The sequence below is a fragment of the Muntiacus reevesi genome, chromosome 1 (genome assembly GCF_963930625.1).
Source record: "Muntiacus reevesi chromosome 1, mMunRee1.1, whole genome shotgun sequence".
NCBI lineage: Eukaryota > Metazoa > Chordata > Mammalia > Artiodactyla > Cervidae > Muntiacus > Muntiacus reevesi.
In genome coordinates this window covers 96,267,533-96,286,063 of record NC_089249.1, presented here as the reverse complement: position 1 = coordinate 96,286,063, position 18,531 = coordinate 96,267,533, and the positions used below count along the sequence as shown (strand labels likewise).

At 44.4% G+C, this 18,531-nt stretch overlaps 2 protein-coding genes and 1 non-coding gene across 4 annotated transcripts in view; 2 read left to right on the top strand and 1 right to left on the bottom strand.

The window, feature by feature from the left end:
- Window positions 1-2,682: 2,682 nt before the first annotated feature.
- LOC136156499 (small Cajal body-specific RNA 2) lies at window positions 2,683-3,110 on the top strand. Its single transcript, XR_010661041.1, has one exon. It is a non-coding gene; the product is annotated as a small Cajal body-specific RNA 2 (non-coding RNA).
- A 1,674-nt stretch (window positions 3,111-4,784) lies between these two features.
- Window positions 4,785-9,301, bottom strand: CFAP276 (cilia and flagella associated protein 276). Of its 2 annotated transcripts, XM_065927514.1 has the most exons (5): window positions 9,208-9,301; window positions 6,380-6,496; window positions 5,756-5,871; window positions 5,303-5,430; window positions 4,785-4,899 (listed from the first exon to the last, which is right to left on the bottom strand). In XM_065927514.1, the coding sequence occupies exons 1-5, from the start codon at window positions 9,286-9,288 to the stop codon at window positions 4,829-4,831; spliced, it is 513 nt and encodes a 170-aa protein (XP_065783586.1). In that variant the 5' UTR covers window positions 9,289-9,301; the 3' UTR covers window positions 4,785-4,828. The 2 variants fall into 2 exon arrangements, with proteins under 2 accessions (XP_065783586.1, XP_065783594.1); XM_065927522.1 differs by lacking the exon at window positions 6,380-6,496 and having other exon boundaries at window positions 9,208-9,288.
- The window catches only part of ELAPOR1 (endosome-lysosome associated apoptosis and autophagy regulator 1), a 74,232-nt gene continuing 61,471 nt past the window's right edge, over window positions 5,771-18,531 (top strand). The window contains exons 1-2 of the mRNA XM_065927495.1: window positions 5,771-5,785; window positions 10,418-10,626. Of these exons, the coding sequence (XP_065783567.1) occupies window positions 10,474-10,626 (153 nt within the window). The 5' untranslated portion in view covers window positions 5,771-5,785; window positions 10,418-10,473. The remainder of the gene's footprint in view (window positions 5,786-10,417; window positions 10,627-18,531) is intronic.

The following is an 18,531-nucleotide window of genomic DNA, read 5'->3' as shown; positions in this document are numbered from 1 at the left end:
AGGTAACATTTCCCAGTATATTTTACCTACTACTGCTATTAAAATACAAGTGTCAACTGCCATTACCAGTCATTAAATTTCTTCTGTGAAATGAGGTTTTCAGGTTACCCATTCATATACCTAGAAATTTCTTGGGCTTCTGATGCATACAGTGGATACGTTCCCCCTATTTGTTTATTCCCGGTGCGTGATGGGACTGTCACAAATCATAACTTAACAAAATTCTGATTTGTCTTCCCCCTTCACATACGTGTCACTGAAAAAGGAGAAAGAAGGAATTGAGACATTAAATTTATACTCTCTGATGTGAAAGGAGCTAATTGTAATTTACATAATCATTCCTCCTTTTTCACTGATATTAGAGACTGAAAGATTTTACTGGGTATGAAAGTAAGCAAAAGCAAGTGAAGGGTAGCAGAGGGTTTTGTGGGGACAGGGATATGCCTTCCTACCTTTACTCATTAGATTTTCTAACCACTTAGTCCTTGGACTTAAGTCATTTATTCTCACCCTTTCCCTCTGGTAAAATGATGTTTGCCTTCTCCCTTGGGAGGAGATCCTGGGAAAGCTGGTGTTCAAATGATCAGAATTTGCCTTCTGGAGAAAGAACTCATTCACCTAGAGGGATCCTGAGGTTGTATCATCTTATATCCAGAACTTGAATCAAAGATCAAAGGAAAACTATAGAAATGGTTATAAGTATGTTATACAAAGATTCAAAGGCAATTATAATTTAGCATTCTGGGAATTTGTCCTGCCTTAGCAGGGCTCAAAGGAGAAAAGGAAAAGTATACCCATTTAAATGCAGAGTTCCAAAGAATAGCAAGGAGGGATAAGAAAGCCTTCCTCAGTGATCAATGCAAAGAAATAGAGGAAAACAATAGAATGGGAAAGACTGGCGATCTCTTCAAGAAAATTAGAGATACTAAGGGAATATTTCATGTAAAGATGGGCACAATAAAGGACAGAAATGGTATGGACCTAACAGAAGCAGAAGATATTAAGAAGAGGTGGCAAGAATACACAGAAGAACTATACAAAAAAAGATTACGACCCAGATAATCATGATCGTGTGATCACTCACCTAGAGCCAGACATCAAGTAGGCCTTAGGAAGCCTCAGTATGAACAAAGCTAGTGGAGGTGATGGCATTCCAGTTGAGCTATTTCAAATCCTAAAAGATGATGCTTTGAACGTGCTGCACTCAATAAGTCAGCAAATTTGGAAAACTCAGCAATGACCACAGGACTGGAAAAGGTCAGTTATTGTTCCAATCCCAAAGAAAGGCAATGCCAAAGAATGTTCAAACTACCACACAATTACACTCATCTCATATGCTAGCAAAGTAATGCTCAAAATTCTCCAAGCCAGGCTTCAGCAATACGTGAACCATGAACTTCCAGATATTCACACTGGATTTAGAAAAGTCAGAGGAAGCAGCGATCAAATTGCCAACATCTGTTGGATCATTGAAAAAGCAAGATAGTTCCAGAAAGACATCTACTTCTGCTTTATTGACTATGCCAAAGCCTTTGTGTGGATCACAACAAACTGGAAAATTCTGAAAGAGATCCACACACCTTACTTGCCTCCTGAGAAATCTGTATGCAGGTCAAGAAGCAACAGTTAGAACTGGTCATGGGACAACAGACTGGTTCCAAATCAGGAAAGGAGTACTGTTAAGGCTGTATATTTTCACCATGCTTATTTAACTTATATGCAGAGTACATCATGAGAAATGCTGCACTAGATGAAGCACAATCTGGAATCAAGATTGCCGGGAGAAATACCAATAACCTCAGATATGCAGATGACACCACCCTTATGGCAGAAAGCGAAGATCTAAAGAGCCCCTTGATGAAAGTGAAAGAGGAGAGTGAAAATGTTGGCTTAAAACTCAACATTCAGAAAACAAAGATCATGGCATCTAGTCCCTTCACTTCATGGTAAATAGATGGCAAAACAATGGAAACAGTGGCAGACTATATTTGGGGGGCTCTGCAGATGGTGACTGCAGCCATGAAATTAAAAGATGTTTGCTCCTTGGAAGAAAAGTTATGACCAACCTAGACAGCATATTAAAAAGCAGAGACATTACTTTGCCAACAAAGATCCATCTAGTCAAAGCTATGGCTTTTCCAGTAGTCATGTATGGATGTGACAGTTGGACTATAAATAAAGCTGAGCGCCAGAGAATTGATGCTTTTGAACTGTGGCTCTTGAGAGTCCCTTGGACAGCAAGGAGATCCAACCAGTCAATCCTAAAGGAAATCAATCCCGAATATTCATTGGAAGGACTGATGCTGAAGCTGGAACTTGAATACTTTGGCCACCTGACGCGAAGAACTGACTGATTTGAAAAGACCCTGATGCTGGGAAAGATTGAAGACGAGAGGAGAAGGGGACAGCAGAGGATGAGATGGTTGGATGGCATCACCGACTCAATGGACATGAGTTTGAGTAAGCTCCGGAAGTTGGTGATGGACAGGGAAGACTGGCGTGCTGCCGTGCGTGGGGTTGGACACGACTGAACGACTGAACGGACCTGAACCAGGGCCCTTGGTTCCCCTCCGAACCACGCGAGGGCAGCAAAGTGCACACTCGGAGAGGGCCGGTGCTTGGTGGTTCCTCCCAGAAGCCTCCGGGGCCGGGGGCTATAAAAGAGAGTGCGAACTTCCGCTCCTTCACCGGAGGGAGAGCGGGCTGGAAGTGAGGTTGCTGTGAATTGCTGTGTGGTGTTGTGTGTGGTGTGTGGGGCGGCGCGTGTAGGCCGAGTGTGTGAGTGGATGCGTGAATGTGTGAGTGGATGCGTGAATGTGTGAGTGCGTGTGCCTGCTCCTGCGCCCCCTCCCCCGGCCTACACGTTGATCTTATTTGATCGGGTTGTGACTCCAGCCCCGCCGGGCCGACCCGAAATGAAAAGCTTTCCTCCTGCGAAGCCCTTTCTCGGGGCGCTGTGCAGCGAGGCCCCTTGGGCGGTGGCAACGCCGTGGCCCTGGAGGTTCCGGAGTCGGTCCTATAGGGCCCGGCGCTCAGAAGTGATGAATTGATCAGATAGACGAGGCCGGTCTTGTCCCGCGCCGTTGATTATCGAGGCGATTCTGATCTGAGCCCGGCCCCAGGGCACGGCCGCCCGTGGCGTTGGGGATAACGTGTTGACAGTCGATAGCGGGCTGGAATCTTTGGCGGGCCGTCGAACTAGGCGTCGATCCGCCCGTAGGCGGCGAAGCTGAATTGGGACAGAGACCTTGTTCTCTGCTGCAGTTTTACTTTTCTAGGCGCCTTTTTTTTTTTCTTTCTTTAGGCCCGCCTTGTCGTCATGACTCTTGTGTGTGATACCAACACTTGTGCCCTCCGTCTAAAGAAACTGTACAGCGCCTGCCCGTGGAGGCATGTAGGTGTATACGCACATCTATATATGTGTATATAAGGGCTTCCCAGGTGGCTTAGTGGTAAAGAATTCGTCTGCAGTGCAGGAGACCCTGATTCGATCCCTGGGTTGGGAAGATCCCATGGAGATGGAAATGGCAACCCACCCCAGTATTCTTCCCTGAAGAATCCCATGGACAGAGGCGCCTGGCAGGCTACAGTCCATGGGGTGGGAAAGAGTCGGACATAATTTAGTGACTAAACAACAATATATGTGTATATATGTTCATAAGAGAACTTGGAAAGCTTATAAGAATTCAGATCCCAGGGACCCGCACCAGATTTACTGAATAATAATTATCAGAGAGGTCTAGGAATCTATTATTTAAAGCCTCCATGCATGGATCGCAGTAATAAATTTTTTGATTTTCAGTATCAACTCGCATGAGATGATTATCCAGAGAGTCACCCCTCTCTGCTACTTCCAGCCCTTCTAAATAATGAGAACTAAAAATATTGCCACTTAGCTAAACACTATTAATAAATTGGAGTATGTCTGTAGAAGAGGGACTGTTAGTTTGGTGGAATTTAAGGACCCTGCACTTGAGTACCAAACAGAAGCCCTTTCACGTCTGATTTATTCAACAGTGCATATGCTGTCCAAGTTTAGAAATGGGGACTTAAATTGGATAATATTCTAAAGGGTCTGTCATTTCTTGCTCATTCTGACAGCAGGTTCCTGTGAGTGGCTTGTAATTTTAGAAACCACGTTAATGCAATAGTTTTTAGGTACTTTCAGACCCTAGGATCAGACTGTTAAGCTCTGTTTCTAAGAATCAGGGTCTATAAATCAAGGCAACCAAAAAAGAATTGACTCCCAGGCAAGGAGACAGCAGAGTTAAGACAATGAACAATGGCAAGGAAGAAGGACCAGGGAGACTGAGCTCTCATGGAGAAGGAGAGCCCAGCAAATGACTAAATTCAGAAGGTCTGAAATCCTGTTAAGTGTGACCTCTGCATTAATATTAATGCCACAATGAGCTACTAAAGTTAGTGTCTGTAAGTTCATTGAGAGAATGGACAATGCCCATTCTTGTCTCCCTAACAATAAGCTCAGCACCTGACACATGAAAAGTTTTCAAGAAAGGTTGAATGGCTATATATTTATATGGTTTGAATGAGTCCAGTTTACAAAATGTGAATACCTGTCTCCTGCCAAAAACAGTGCTGTTCTGTCCTAAATCCTTATCGTTTCGGCAAGATGACCGAATTGCAAATATTGCCCAATAGGATTAGTTTCTAGAAGTTGAGAAACTTCCATATTTTAAGAGTAGTCAAGTGGCAACTTGTAGTCTGCGGGTAACACATACTCCAGGCTTCAACTTACACAAATCTATTTAATGGAGGTGGTCGGCGGGATGTTCCACAATGATTAATTAGTCCAGGGGCCTGTCAACACTTAGGTGGAGAAGAAGCCACCATCATTCTTTCGGGAGTACCCTCCATTGGTGGCTGCAGTGTGAGGGGACACTGTGGAGAAAAGAAGAAGGAATGGGCTGTGAATTTAAGATCTGTTGCCTTTTCTGGGAATTTGTCACCCATACTTTCACAGGGACCATGAAGAAGGTTCCAACAGCTAGGGAAGCACAGAAGACTGATGGGAGGTTAGCTATAGGTCTTTCCCCAGGTTTCTGTCCTTTGCTGAAAATTCTTGTCCATTAGACCTAAGGCTAAGGCAGAGGCTCTGAAACTGAATTCATTTCCTAGCTCTACAGTCAGCATGTCCGCTGGCATTAGCCTGATATGTGCCAGACTCAGTTATCCCTCATATTCCCTAATAGCCAGCCACCTCAGCTCCGTGATTCCTGTGTCCATTTAGAAAAACTTTAGCACCACCCATCTTCCTCCCATTCCTCAGTCTTCTAACCCTTACCTATGGATCCCTGTATGCTGTGAATAGACTCCTTCTTAGGGTTGATCCAATGTCTGATGTTAGCTCTGGAAGTGATCGGGGGTGGTTGGGGAGCAGGTAAAAATTCTCCAGGGAATTGGGTCTTGATTCTGGAAGATGTGGGAAGAACAGGGGAGAATGAAATCAAGAGAAGAAGGTAAGGAGGGAAGGAGTTGCATGCAACCTCAAAAATATAGCAACCAAAGGCCCTTTCTGGGCTCTCAAATTAACCAAATTTTTATTATATGGATGAGCCCAATTTTGGAAGATCTCCATTTTAGAAAAAAAAAAAAACACAGAAATTGTATTACAGAAGTAAAAAAAATGCAAAAATCTATACAAACAGGAACCTATTGATTATTTCCCAGGTGACAGTTTACCTTACTTGATTGGATGGCATTGCTCTTAGGGTGAGGCTCTGCTTCCACCACTTACCTGCGGGTATCCTGGATGGTCTCCTGGTGTGTGAGTATCTCACTTTTGTTCTTGAATGTCCCTGTGTGGTGGTTGTACAAGGCTGCTAAGCGGAAATCCAGGTCATCCTTCGGTATCTACAGAGGAGGCCAACCCCCTCAGGGTTAACTTCCCACCTGTGCACCCATTCTAGTCGGGTTCTATTGGGCTCTACTCTTCTCCCAAAGCAGAGTGAACCCTTTTTGGGCCTGAGACCCACCAGCTCTTTACACACCAAATTACTGTACATGATGACTTCTTAAATCTTGTCCATATAGAATTGTTTCGTGGTTAAGTCTAAGGAGTGGGAAGCTCTCCTGGAGACATGGGAACCACTTGAGCTTAATGGGCCTTACCTCATTCATGGTTATAATGAAAAGTCTAATGAGAGAATGATTTGCTCCAAATAATTAACTGCAGCAAAACTCAAGCCTTTTGCCTTCCCATACCCCTGATAAAGTTGGTATTTGGTTTTAGATTTGATAGGATCTTGGATTGGGGGCAAGATAAAGCTGCTAAAGCAGTCAGGGACAGACTGCCTTTCAAAAAGGATAGTCATTAATCCTAAGTGGATATAATGAGAAACAGCATTTCAATGCTAGGTACCTCTGAATAAAAAAACAAAACATCCCGTTTCATGGAGGTAATTGTGGGAGTTGAGCTGAGTCGACACCAGGGTTCTTGTTGCTGAGCAAGGTGAGTTGGGTTCCTACACGGCAGTTTCTGCAAAAGAGAAACCACACCCACGCCTGGTTACCGAAGGCCTTGCTGATGTGGTAGCATCAGTGACATCCATCCCCTCCTGCCATTCCATTTTAATTGAATCGAGACATCTAAATGAGAAGGATGATATGGGGCAAGCCTCCCAGCCTTTTGACTCTCCTAAGTTTTCTCTTAGAACTGACAGAAATGAGCCAGGAAGACAGGGAAGGGGGTGAAGTGGGACATGAAGTGAAGGATGGGGAGCAGACAGGCAAAATGAGCTCAGGTGCAGAAGTCCTGAGTTTGAGGAAGAGGTAAGATATTCTAACGCAATATGCAGTTGTTGGAGTAACAGCTGAAGCCTCCCAAAAAGAATCTGACCAAAAAGGAAGAGGTGGTTCATGAGGACTGCACAATATTATAATGGGGTTGGTTGGGGGCAGTCAGAGACAAGAGAATCGGGAGAGGAGAATCAGGAGAGAACAGTGTCTAGACAGGTGAGAAAAAAATTTCGGTAAGCAAGGAAGGGTCATTGTTGCTGCAGGAATGTCAAAAAGTTCATTGAATGTTTGGTTCTCTCATTAAAACCCCGCAAGGATGAATATGAAAGCACATAGCTGATTTCTGCATTACATGTAAAATGCCATATTGCTCACCACTGTGTCCCCAGTACCCAGCACAGTGACCTAAAACATGGTGTTCTAAAAGGAGATGCTAATTGACTCAGTGACTGAATTCCAGTGAGTACAACTACAACCTAGTAGAAATCTCATTCATCCTCTCTGATGTTGCAACCTTCATCCCCAGTATATGACAGTGCTGCGTGACTCAGCTCAATCAGGCATTAATTGAATGGTAGACCAGGCACTATGCTATCACCAAGAAAGATGAAAAGGAGATGGGAATGTTACATATGATGCAAGCACAGGTAGCTCTTCCAGTCCTCCAAGGCTGCATAAGCCTCATCATCCCTATAAGCAGAAGGGTGAGATGGTCTTCACTGAGAACGTCAAGCCTGTCGACAAAGCATGAGTTGCCATCTTCACTATCCATTTTCTTTCCATTTCAGAGAAAGGGAAGTCCCTCTTATTCAAGAATAACTCTTCCTTCCTGAACCCAGCACTTCCTGGTACTTTAGGGACCTGTGCTATCCTGGCATCTGTGCCCAGCTTTTCCTCATGCTTTCGTCACTGTCTGGCTACCACTCCACGATGTTCCTACAGAGCCAGCCTTCTTTCAGAGTCAACACACACTACTCTCCACTTCCTCTCCCACCCCATTTCCATCCCGATACAGTCTGACCTCTGCCTCAAGCATCCACTGAAACTACTCACGCTAATGACCTTTGTGGATAGGTCAAGTGGATCATTTCTAGACCTGATCTTATTTGACCTCAGTGGTTTCTGGCGCCACAACTCTGATTCCACAAAATGTTCTCTCCATCCTGCATGGGTCTAGCTCCTCCTGGTTTTTCTCCTGCATCTGGCTATTATTTCTCAGCTTCCTCCTCAGCTCTGTTTTCTCTCTCTGCCCCTGAGTGGGATTCTCCAGGGGTTTCATTTCTGCCTTTCTGACTCACATTCACTGGATGAGCTCATTCCTTCCTATGGCTTCAAATGCCACTCTATGAATACTGTGGCTTCCACACATCATCAGCCCACAGCCCTAACCATGTCGTCTACTCTTCATCTCCACAGAGTGTCCCGCAGGCACCAAAAAACAACAGCTATATCATTGATCTCAATGTCATTCTCCCCAAGCCTTCTTTTCCTGGACACCTCATTCAGTAAATGGTATCAGCTAAGCCCTCAGACTCTTGAGTGTCTCTTGGACAGCAAGGAGATCCAACCAGTCCATCCTAAAGGAGATCAGTTCTGGGTGTTCATTGGAAGGACTGATGCTGAGGCTGAAACTCCAATACTTTGGCCACCTCATGCGAAGAGTTGACTCATTGGAAAAGACCCTGATGCTGGGAGGGACTGGGGGTAGGAGGAGAAGGGGACGACAGAGGATGAGATGGCTGGATGGCATCACCGACTTGATGCACATGAGTTTGGGTGAATTCTGGGAGTTGGTGATGGACAGGGAGGCCTGGTGTGCTGTGATTCATGGGGTCACAAAGAGTCGGACACAACTGAGCGACTGAACTGAACTGAAGTCCTCAGAAACCTAGGAGCCCTCCTAGACTGGCCACTCTCTTGGGCCCATATCCAGTCAGCCACAAAGCCCCATCAGTCCTGCCCTTTGCATCTTACTGCCACCCCCTGCATCACTGCTTTAGGGTCCATTACTCCTCCTGGACCATTATGAAACACACATACACGCAAACACATTCCAACATGAATCAAAGACAGATGTATAAAGCATGACTTGGTGTTTGATACTTTTTTCCCACTCTATATACCTCACGTCTCTTCATAGAAGAGTTTCCTAAATAGGACAAAGCGTTGCTTGGTGGAATCTGGGCCTGTGCAAGCCCCGTCATACTATTCATTGCTTAGGTCCGCAAGTGCCCCTTGTTCCTCTGGACTAGAGCGCCACTTCCCTCTGCTCAAAAGCACCTGTGAAAGGTGGGGAGACCTGAATATGGGATCATGGAGGCAGGCAGAAAACAAACCTCTCCCGTATCTGACTCAGTGTCCTCACCAGGGTTAAGTTACCACTCCTTCCGGTCAGGCCGACAGAAGAGTGAGGTCGACCCTACTGGGTACCTGCGTAAGAAACCTCAGTACCTTGGAAGCCCGCGACTTTCCCGAGTAGGAATCATCTTTATCCAACGCTGGATTCTGGAAAGGGTCTCGGGTTAGAGGCATGGTAAAACACCGAGCGAGGCGCTCTTAAGAGGGATGAGAGACCCGCGCAGCCGCACACAACCTAGCACGCGGAGGAGCCGGGATCCCAATTGTTTGGAACGCCAATTTCAGTTGCCAGGCAACTGCTCGGCCTTCTGGGATTAAGGCGAATTCCCTCCGAGAAGGGCGCCACCTGGCGGTCTAACGCGGGAGGCCCCTCGGGCTACTGGGAACACAGAGGCGAAAGAGCCACCGAGTGTGCTCGAGAGCCCTGGATTTGCACTCGTGGGCCGTCGCTGAAAAACGCCGGCCTCCCATCTTACAGATCTTCTGCAAAAGAATTCAGTTTAGGAAAGAATTCGTAAAAGATAGCCAGCCCTGAAATGTCCTTCTTCTTGGAATCTTACGAGAGGATTTCTCAGAGCGATGACAGAATGGGGATATCAAAAGACAGAGGAGTCCAGGTGTGTTTGGAAAATTGCCCAGCTAAGGCAAACTCTCCTTGCTTAAACTCGGCTTGACTATATGAGTCCTAGGGCTTCGCACAGGACTGGTTGTAAATTCACAAATGGGTTTGGCGTGGTCGAAGTTAGACCCCCCAGAAGCAGCTGTTACAGTAGGTAACATCTACCGGGGCCAGTCTTCCAGGCTATAATCCCTGGAGGAGAGACATCATCGCGGTCATTTTTCTGTCGCTTTTACCAAGATGCTTAATAAGTGTATGCAGATCGCCACGTCCGCAAAATGAGTGATGCTCATAGGTAGCCGATGGCCCGAAATAATGAATTTGGTGGTGATGGCTTGGAGGTTGTTTCCACCGCGTTCTTTGCACGAGCCTTGTGCGCGCCTGCTGGGCCGGTTGCAGAACCTGGGTGCGTGTATTTTTGCGCGGCGCGCGCTAGCGGCGGCGGCTGCCATGGCGACCGGCAGGTGAGCGGCAGAGGAGCGCGTGGTCCCTGCCCCACCCGCGCGAAGGGAAAGAGGAGGCGGTTGCCAAGGCGACGTGGGTAGGAGGAGGATAAGAGAAAGGAGGGAGGAGGAAGGATGGGCGGCCTTGGCGTAGCCGCAGGGAGGTGACTGAAGCGAGCCCAGCCCCTTACATCCTGCCCCCTGTAAATCTCCCTCCCCTTTTTTTTCCGCCTTCTGCCAGCAGTAGCTGCTGCCGCAGCACCTGAGCCGCTGCTGCCGCTCGCTCGGAACAACACTATGGCTGAGCCTTGCCACAGCCTCCATCCCTCTGCCAGAGGCAGGGGAAGACCTGAGCCGCGCACACTCCGGCTTCTGCGGCTGCTGCTCTGGGTTGGGACCGCCTTCCAGGTGACTCAGGGAGCGGGACCGGAGCTTCACGCCTGCAAAGAGGTACTGTCCTCCCCGACCCGACCCCACTTAGGTCAAAAAAATCTTGAATCCCGGTGGAGATCTTGGGGACTTAGACATAGACAGTTTCAGAGGGCACGGAGTTTAGGTTCTTTGGGGATAGGGAGAAGAAGGAAGAGGAGCAGACTGGCGTCATGGAGGGGCCACCCCGTTGGAGGACTCACAGAATAGATCACCCTCACAGCTTGGACTGCTGAGCTCGGGAAAGGTCCCAGCTCCAAGGAGCTCAGGAGGGACTCGAGTCCCTGGGCTCGGAACGAGGGAAGAAGACATGAGTTGTTTCCCAGCTGAAATGAAATTACTTAAAAGTGGTTGAAAACAAAAGATTATGTACAGAGGGGCAAAATAGAAAGTGGAAAAGGAGAGAAGTGGGGTAAGAAAGGAGTTTGGGAGGCTAGAGGAAAGTAATGGATGGAAGTGGGAACACTTGTGATCTTATCATGGCTTCAAGGAAGGCATGTAAAGGTGGGAGGTCTGCGAGAGGGACTGAAGGATCGCATCACCTCTGTCCCCTTGGTAGTCGATATCTGGTTACCTTGTGGGCTGCTAAATCTGCATCCTGTTTATAGCTTGCCTCCCCCAGTGTGCTTTCTTCAGTGTATCTGACAGTGCATGACCCACCTTTGATCAGACTGTTGATTTCCTTAATATCTTGCTTCCTGCCAATCTCTAGTTTCTTTCTCTGGACTTTTGCTAACATATGTCACAAGTCTTTTTCAAGTGTTTCTAAAATGTTACCAACATAATTCAGAGAATAAGTAGTGAATGTCTTCCAACCAAAAATGCCTTTCAACATTCTTTTGGAGGGATACAAAAAAGTATGAAGGGGTAATGAAACTCAGTAGTTTCTATAGTATAGAAATAACAGTGATTTGTTGTGTCTTGAGTAACTTTTTTTAACCATATGGCGGAGGCAGCAACAACATATTTTTAAGAATTACATGAAAGGCATGGGAAGAAGCAAAATAAAAATTACTGTTTCTATGTGAAATGTGAAAACCTTCATAATACATTAAGAGTCTAGCCCTGTATAATTAATTTGAAGTGTCATATTTGGCTAAGGTTTTGAGAGGTTGAAATATTTATAAGTTGTCAGTATTAACTACTGATTAGCAAAAACAACCCCATCCCATATGGAAATGTATTATTATGAAAGTATTCTAACCATTTGGCTTCCAGAGTAGCTCAGTGGTAAAGAATCTGCCTTCCAAAAAGGAGACACAAGTTCAATCCCTGGGTCAGGGAGATCCCCTGGAGAAGGAAATGGCAACCCACTCCAGTATTCTTGCCTGGGAAATCCTATGGACAGAGGAGTCTGGTAGGCTACAGTCCACGGGGTTGCAAAGAGTTGGACACAATTTAGTGACTAAATAACAACAACATTCTAACCATTAGACTATCTACAACACAATCGATCATGAAGAAATGAGAGGGTGGGAAAAGATATTTTTGTGTGTGAATAAATACACCTCATGAGTATTTACTCGTGAATGTGAATGAGTGACTCCAGTCACTCCAAAATTTACCAATTTTCCAATGGAAATTTACCAATGGTAGCTTGTGTCAGTCCCAGAAATGTCCTGCCCTGGATCATCCATATTTTCACTTAGCCACTTCATGACCTGTTTTTAAAGATGGCTGGGAACAGGATGATTTTGTCAGTGAATGTGGCTTACTGGCCTTGGTGGTCTGTGGTCTAACCAATCAAGATAACCAGTTCCACCAAGCAAAGTCACTTGCCTAAGAATGCAACATTGGAGTCCCCTGATTGGAAGGTAAGAATCTTACAGTTCAACTACCTCTTCTTGTTGAGATCTTTGGAAAATATGAGACATTTAAGAAATTAAACACATTGTATCATCTTGCTTCCTAGGGAGGGAAGAATACTGATATTTGAGAGCTCTAACTTGTGTACAAATTTTGCCTTTAGTCCTTTTAAAATGATTGATATTTGCCTAAGCAAAAGGCCTTGCCACAGAGCATAAATTGAGGGCAGTGGAAAGCTATGGAGATCAACATACTCAACAGGCAGGTTCCAGTTCCTGCCTGTTACTTACTACCCAGTTTTTAGATCTGTAGAATGGGTATTTCAGTAATGCCCAACTCAAAAAAGATTGCTTTGAGGATTGAAAGAGAAAATACAGTTAAAACACAGATTCAAGTTACCTCACCCCATTTTCCATTCAGCTTCTTTACCGTTAGATCCACAGCCCATGCTGGAGTGAAAGTGACTTAGGAGTTCTGTTCATTGACCACAGGCGTCAGCAAGTCTTGTTTACACTCTTCTTGAGCAAACAGTGGCTGCTGAACACCGTTGACTCCAAATCCATAAGGAAGAGAATAAACCCATTATTATAATATTCTTTGTTTGACAGTATGAACTGACCGAACAAGTTTTGGGGGCTTCCAATCCTAAATGGTGAAAAAATCAATTCAGGGTAGACTAACTCTTCCTTGTTTGTAATCTTCATATGAATTTCTTGTGAGTCAAGCACTCTTACCAGCCAAGGCCAAGTCTAATGACAGCAATGCTGTTCCTGCCTTGTTTCTGAAATCTGAGGCATCCATCTGAACTGAATCAGGGAACAAAGAGGTTGAGGGTAAGGTCAACTGAGGAGGTAGAGAGCTGGGAGTTCTAGATTGCTATACATGTGCTGGGGTTTTGCGTTCCTTTCACAGTTTAAAAATAATCAGGGTCACCAGTGGAACTAAACAACCTGGGTGCTGTTTGTCCTCATGAATCATTTTTCAGCCCTGTGCTAACCTGGGCTCAGTGCTAACTGAGAACCAAAAGAGCATTTCCTATAGCACAGTGAATCTAAATCAAATGAGAGAGGAGGAGAAAACTGCCTTTCCCAGATCTGTCTTGTCCTGAGGCTTCATTGCTAATTGCCCCCAAAGGGATTTCCCATTCTGCGTTGAAGAGCCCATAGGGCTTCGGAATCTGGCAGACGCAGATTGAAATAAACTTTGGTAAATGGATGGTGATGAGTCTGCCACTTAAGTGAGGATGATACTTCAAGCAAGTTAATTAACTTCTGACCGCTTCAGATTCCTGATCTCTAAAATCAAGATGGTAGCAGGTATCTCACAAGGCTGTTGTGAGGATTAAATAGGACAACACGTATAAAATGCCTAGTATATGCCCTTGATGTGTCACAGGTACTTCAGAAATATTGATTGGCAGGAAAGGTAAGCCCACAAATAATGACATATCAATGATAACATGGGGTCAACATGTGGCAAGCAATGCAGGAGTGGCAATCTAGAGTTTTACAGGAAAAGAAGAAAACATATTTGAACAGTTGGCACTTGACCTGCTTCTGGAATAATCAGTAGAATTTCAGTGGGCAGAGATGGAGAGAGAGAGTGCTATCTAGTTAGAAGAGTTGGAGGAAAAGATCCTGAGAATTGCAAGTAAACCACGTGGCTGAAAGGTGGAGTAGGTGTGGGGTACAATAGAAGTCAAAGTTGGAAAATGGGAAATTAAGTGAAGAATCAGTTTCTAGCAGAGATAGTGGATTAGTGTGAATATAAAGCGGATAAGGTTGGGGCTTCCCTGGTGGTCCACTGGTTAAGACTTCACCTGCCATTGCAGGGGTGTGGGTTTGATCCCTGATCAGGGAGCTAAGATCCCACTTGCCTTGTGGGTAAAAAGCCAAAACATAAAACAGAAGCACTATTACAAGTTTAATAAAGACTTTTAAAAATGGTCCATAAATCTTTTTAAAAAATAAATAAAGTAAGTAAGGTTGAGGTAAGCCAAAAAGTGAGAGCAGAGAGATATGAGCAAGGAGGCTAGTTCAAAAACTCTTGCAAAGGTCAAGGAGGAGCTAACAAAGGAACTGAACTAGGATGGTGGCAGTGGGATAAATAGAAAGACATAGGTGTTCATTGTAGTACTATTTACAATAGTCAAAGCATGGAGGCAATCTAAGTGTCCATCAACAGAGGAATGGATAAAGAAGATGTGGTATATATGTACAATGGAATATTACTCACCCATCAAAAAGAATGGAATAATACCATTTTCAGCAACGTGGATGGACCTAGAGATTGCCATGCTGAGTGGAGTAAGTTAGAGGTGCAGAAACATCCTATGAGATCCCTTATATGCAGAATCTAAAGAGATATGATACAAATGAACTTATTTACAAAACAGATATAGACTCGTAGGCTTAGAGAACAAACTTACTGTTGAGGGAGAAGAAGGACTGGGAGAAAGGATAGCTAGGGAATTTGAGATCAACATGTACACACTGCTATATGTAAAATGGATAACCAACAAGGACCCATCATAAAGCACAGGGAGCTCTGCTCAATGTTATGTGGCAGCCTGGATGGGAGGGGAGTTTGGGGAAGATTGGACACATGTATATGAATGGCTGAATCCCTTTGTTATCCACGTGAAACTCACAACATCGTTAATCAGCTATACCCCGATACAAAATTAAAAGTTTAAAATAATAAAAAAAAAAGAAAGACATAGACATGAAAAACATTCTGAAGTTAGAGGTTAGAGAATTTGGCAACTTGATCAAAGGAGTTGAGTGGGTCGATGGGAGGATTAGGCAAGATAATGCTTAAAGTGCTTTGCAAAATGCATAGCATAGAGTAAGTGCTTAGTAAATGTTGTGCTTCTGAAATCATCCGGCATTGTTTCAGGGGCTCCAAAGAACTTCCATAGCACAATTTATGTCTCAGTGCAGAAGAGAATTCAACAAGAGGCAAAGTGATAGATAAGAAGTGATTTATTAGAATAGGATGCTTGTGAGGCTTACGGGCAGGTAGGCGAGAGATGCCACACCCCAAGAACTTACTGGGCTACAGTTTTATAATCAAAGGGAAAGTGGTGAGGGGGAGAAGAACTTCTTTGTCTTTCTTGAGTAGATGTCATGCTTCCATCATCAGCTCCTCCTCCAGATTGAGCAGGGGAGTTTTCTTGTCCCTCATGGTCAAGCTAGGTCCACAAGTTATTGTTTTTCATGTGTGCACAGAGCATGTTCTAGGGATCATTAACCTAGTGAGCTCACTGGGCAGGATGTGGGTCTTATGCCACCATTGTTTTATTGTCTGCAGCTTGTCTCTTGCTTCTATTTCATGGTTTTGTTACCAAGCCTGCCTGGTTTTGTGGTTAATCTCTTGAGTAATCATTAACTAACAGGGGTCTCCCATATTTTTCCCACTTACAATCCCCTAGTGGGATTAACTATATAATCACCTATTTATCCCTTTACTCTGTCCCTATGACTTCATATTGTTTTATGATCAGCTTTTACAAACATAATGGGAACTTTATTTTAAATCATTAGATGGTCTTGAATGGTGTCGTTTTAATGAGGAATTGAATGAACTACCTACCTTGGCTAATCCCTATTGTCAACCCTTTCACTTTTACAAATTAAAGTAATATATGCTCATAACAGTAATACTAATTCACACTTATTGAGTGTTCTAAGTGACCAACCCTCATTAACTCACTGAGTCTCTATGAGGTAGGCCATATGAACACCCCGCCTCTTTTCCCCTCTCCCACACCATTATTTCTCTCCTCTTTCCTGCTTTATTTTTCTCCACAGCACTCTTTACTATCTGACATTTATTTTACTTATATACATATGCATGCATATACATGTGCACATGCCTGCTCAGTCATGTCTAACTCTTTGCAACCCTGAGGGCTGTAGCCCACCAGGCTCCTTTGTCCATGGAATTCTCCAAGCAAGAAAACTGGAGTGGGTTGCCATTTCCTCCTCCAGTGGATCTTAGTGACCCAAGGGTAGAACCTGCATCTCTTGCATCTCCTGCATTGGCAAGAGGATTCTTTACTACTGCGCCACCTGGGAAGCTGTGCATATGCGTATGTATGTGTATTTTAATTGTCCATTTCTTTTGACAAGAATGTGAAGTCTCTGAGGACTGATATTCTTGTATGTCTTATTTATTTTAAAATATATTTATTTTATTCTTGGTATTACTTGGTATTTATTTTTGGTTGTGCTCGGGCTTTGTCTAGTTGTGCAGAGTAGAGGTCACTCTCCACTGTGGTACGTGGGCTTCACACCGTGGTGGCTTCTCCTGTTGCGGAGCTCTGGCTCTGGGCACACTGGCTCCAGTAGCCATGGTACAGGGGCTTCCGTTGCCTGCAGCACATGGGATCTTCCCAGACCAGGAATCAAACCCGTGACCCCTACCCTGACAGGCAAATTCTTAACCACCAGACTACCAGGGACATTCCTCTTGTATATTTCATTCACTTCTATATTTCCGGTGCCAGCCATGTAGTAGATACTCAGAAAGTTTCCCGAATGAATCCCCATTTTATAGATGATGAAACTAAGGCGAAGAGAGGGTAGCCTGCCCAAGGTGACTTGGCTGCTCTTGTAAAAGAGCAGGAATTCCGGCAGCTGGGCTCTTAATCACCATTGCTATTCCCTGCCTGTCCAAGCTAACAACCCAAATTGTGCTGTGGTTATAGGCTAAAAAGTCCAAGTTTCCCCTCCCACCTGCAAATCCCCAAAGGCTCACCTCTGTCAACACTTGCTTAAATATATTCTTCTCGAAATGTTTTTTGCATGTTCAAGCACATCTGGCTTTTCTTTTGCCCTTTCTGTACAAATCAGATCAAAATATTTGTCTTATTCTTTATTTTACTGTTTTCATCACTATAGGTCTACTGTGATGCATTGTATGTGTGTATCGTGATTTATTGAAACAGAAACTTAGTGAGTAGGTTGATTCCAGCTGCGTTTGTGGCAAGAGTGCTGCTGTGAACATCCTCCTGATGCAAACTTGTTTGAGTCTGCTGGTAGACAAATTCTTAAAAGTCGAAATCATGGGTCAAAGAGTCCAAGTGTTTAACACTTCGACTGATGTGTGTCAAGTCAGCAGCATGGATTTTCAAAGAGCATGAGGCTCCTCCATCTGCAGCTGATGGAGGAGGGAGGCTTTGGCTGTGAGAAGGGCAGTCAGAATTCCTTCTCACCCGGAAATCGCAGAAACCTGGAGAGCCTGTCAGCCTTACCAAGCTGGCAGGTGGTCCCGGGCAGCACAGCTGGGCCTGATGCTAATTTTGCCAAATTTCCTGAAAATAAGTTGATCCAACTCATAGCTTTTTCTCAGTCTGTATTGTACCTCCAGTAAGTGATAAAAGTTGTGCCATTTGTCACATTTCTTCTTAAGCTTTCCTTCTATGTCACAGCAGATAAAGCACAGAACAGATAATTATTGTTAGCGCTTGACAGCCGCTAAAAGAAACTATGTTTTTCATACTTCCTAGGCTCTCCACTGTTCAAATTCCTTTATCACCTGTTTTTTTCCTTCAATTTGTCATGTACCATTAAAGGCACTTTTAAAAAGACCCATAGAACTATGCAGCAGGAAAAATAAATAAATAAATTGTGTTTCATAGGCCTGATTATCTGATTGTGATTATCTGATTCTTACTGATGATACAAAATAAAATACAAAAAAAAATGATCGGGCTTTAACATAATAAGCCTGCATGCTAACTGGAGCATCCCTCTTCTTACCCCGTGCTGAACAATAAAGGAAAGCTGTTTCTGAATTCAAAAGAAAACTGAAATTGGCTAATTTTCTGCTTGAAATTGATTACTTCACCCTCCAACTCCAATCATCTGACAGTAAGAGTGGCTAGTTAGCCACTAAGAGAAAAGATAAAGGGAGCATGAGTTGTATCTGTTCATCTGACTTTCTTCAAATTCTCATAAGGATGGCTCTGGCTCAGGATTGGCGTTGTTTAGTCACTAAGTCGTGTCCGACTCTTTGTGACCCCATGGGCTGTAGCCCACCAGTTTCCTCTGTCCTGGGATTTTCTAGGCAAGCATACTAGAGTAGGTTACCATTTTTTTTTCCAGGGGAACTTCT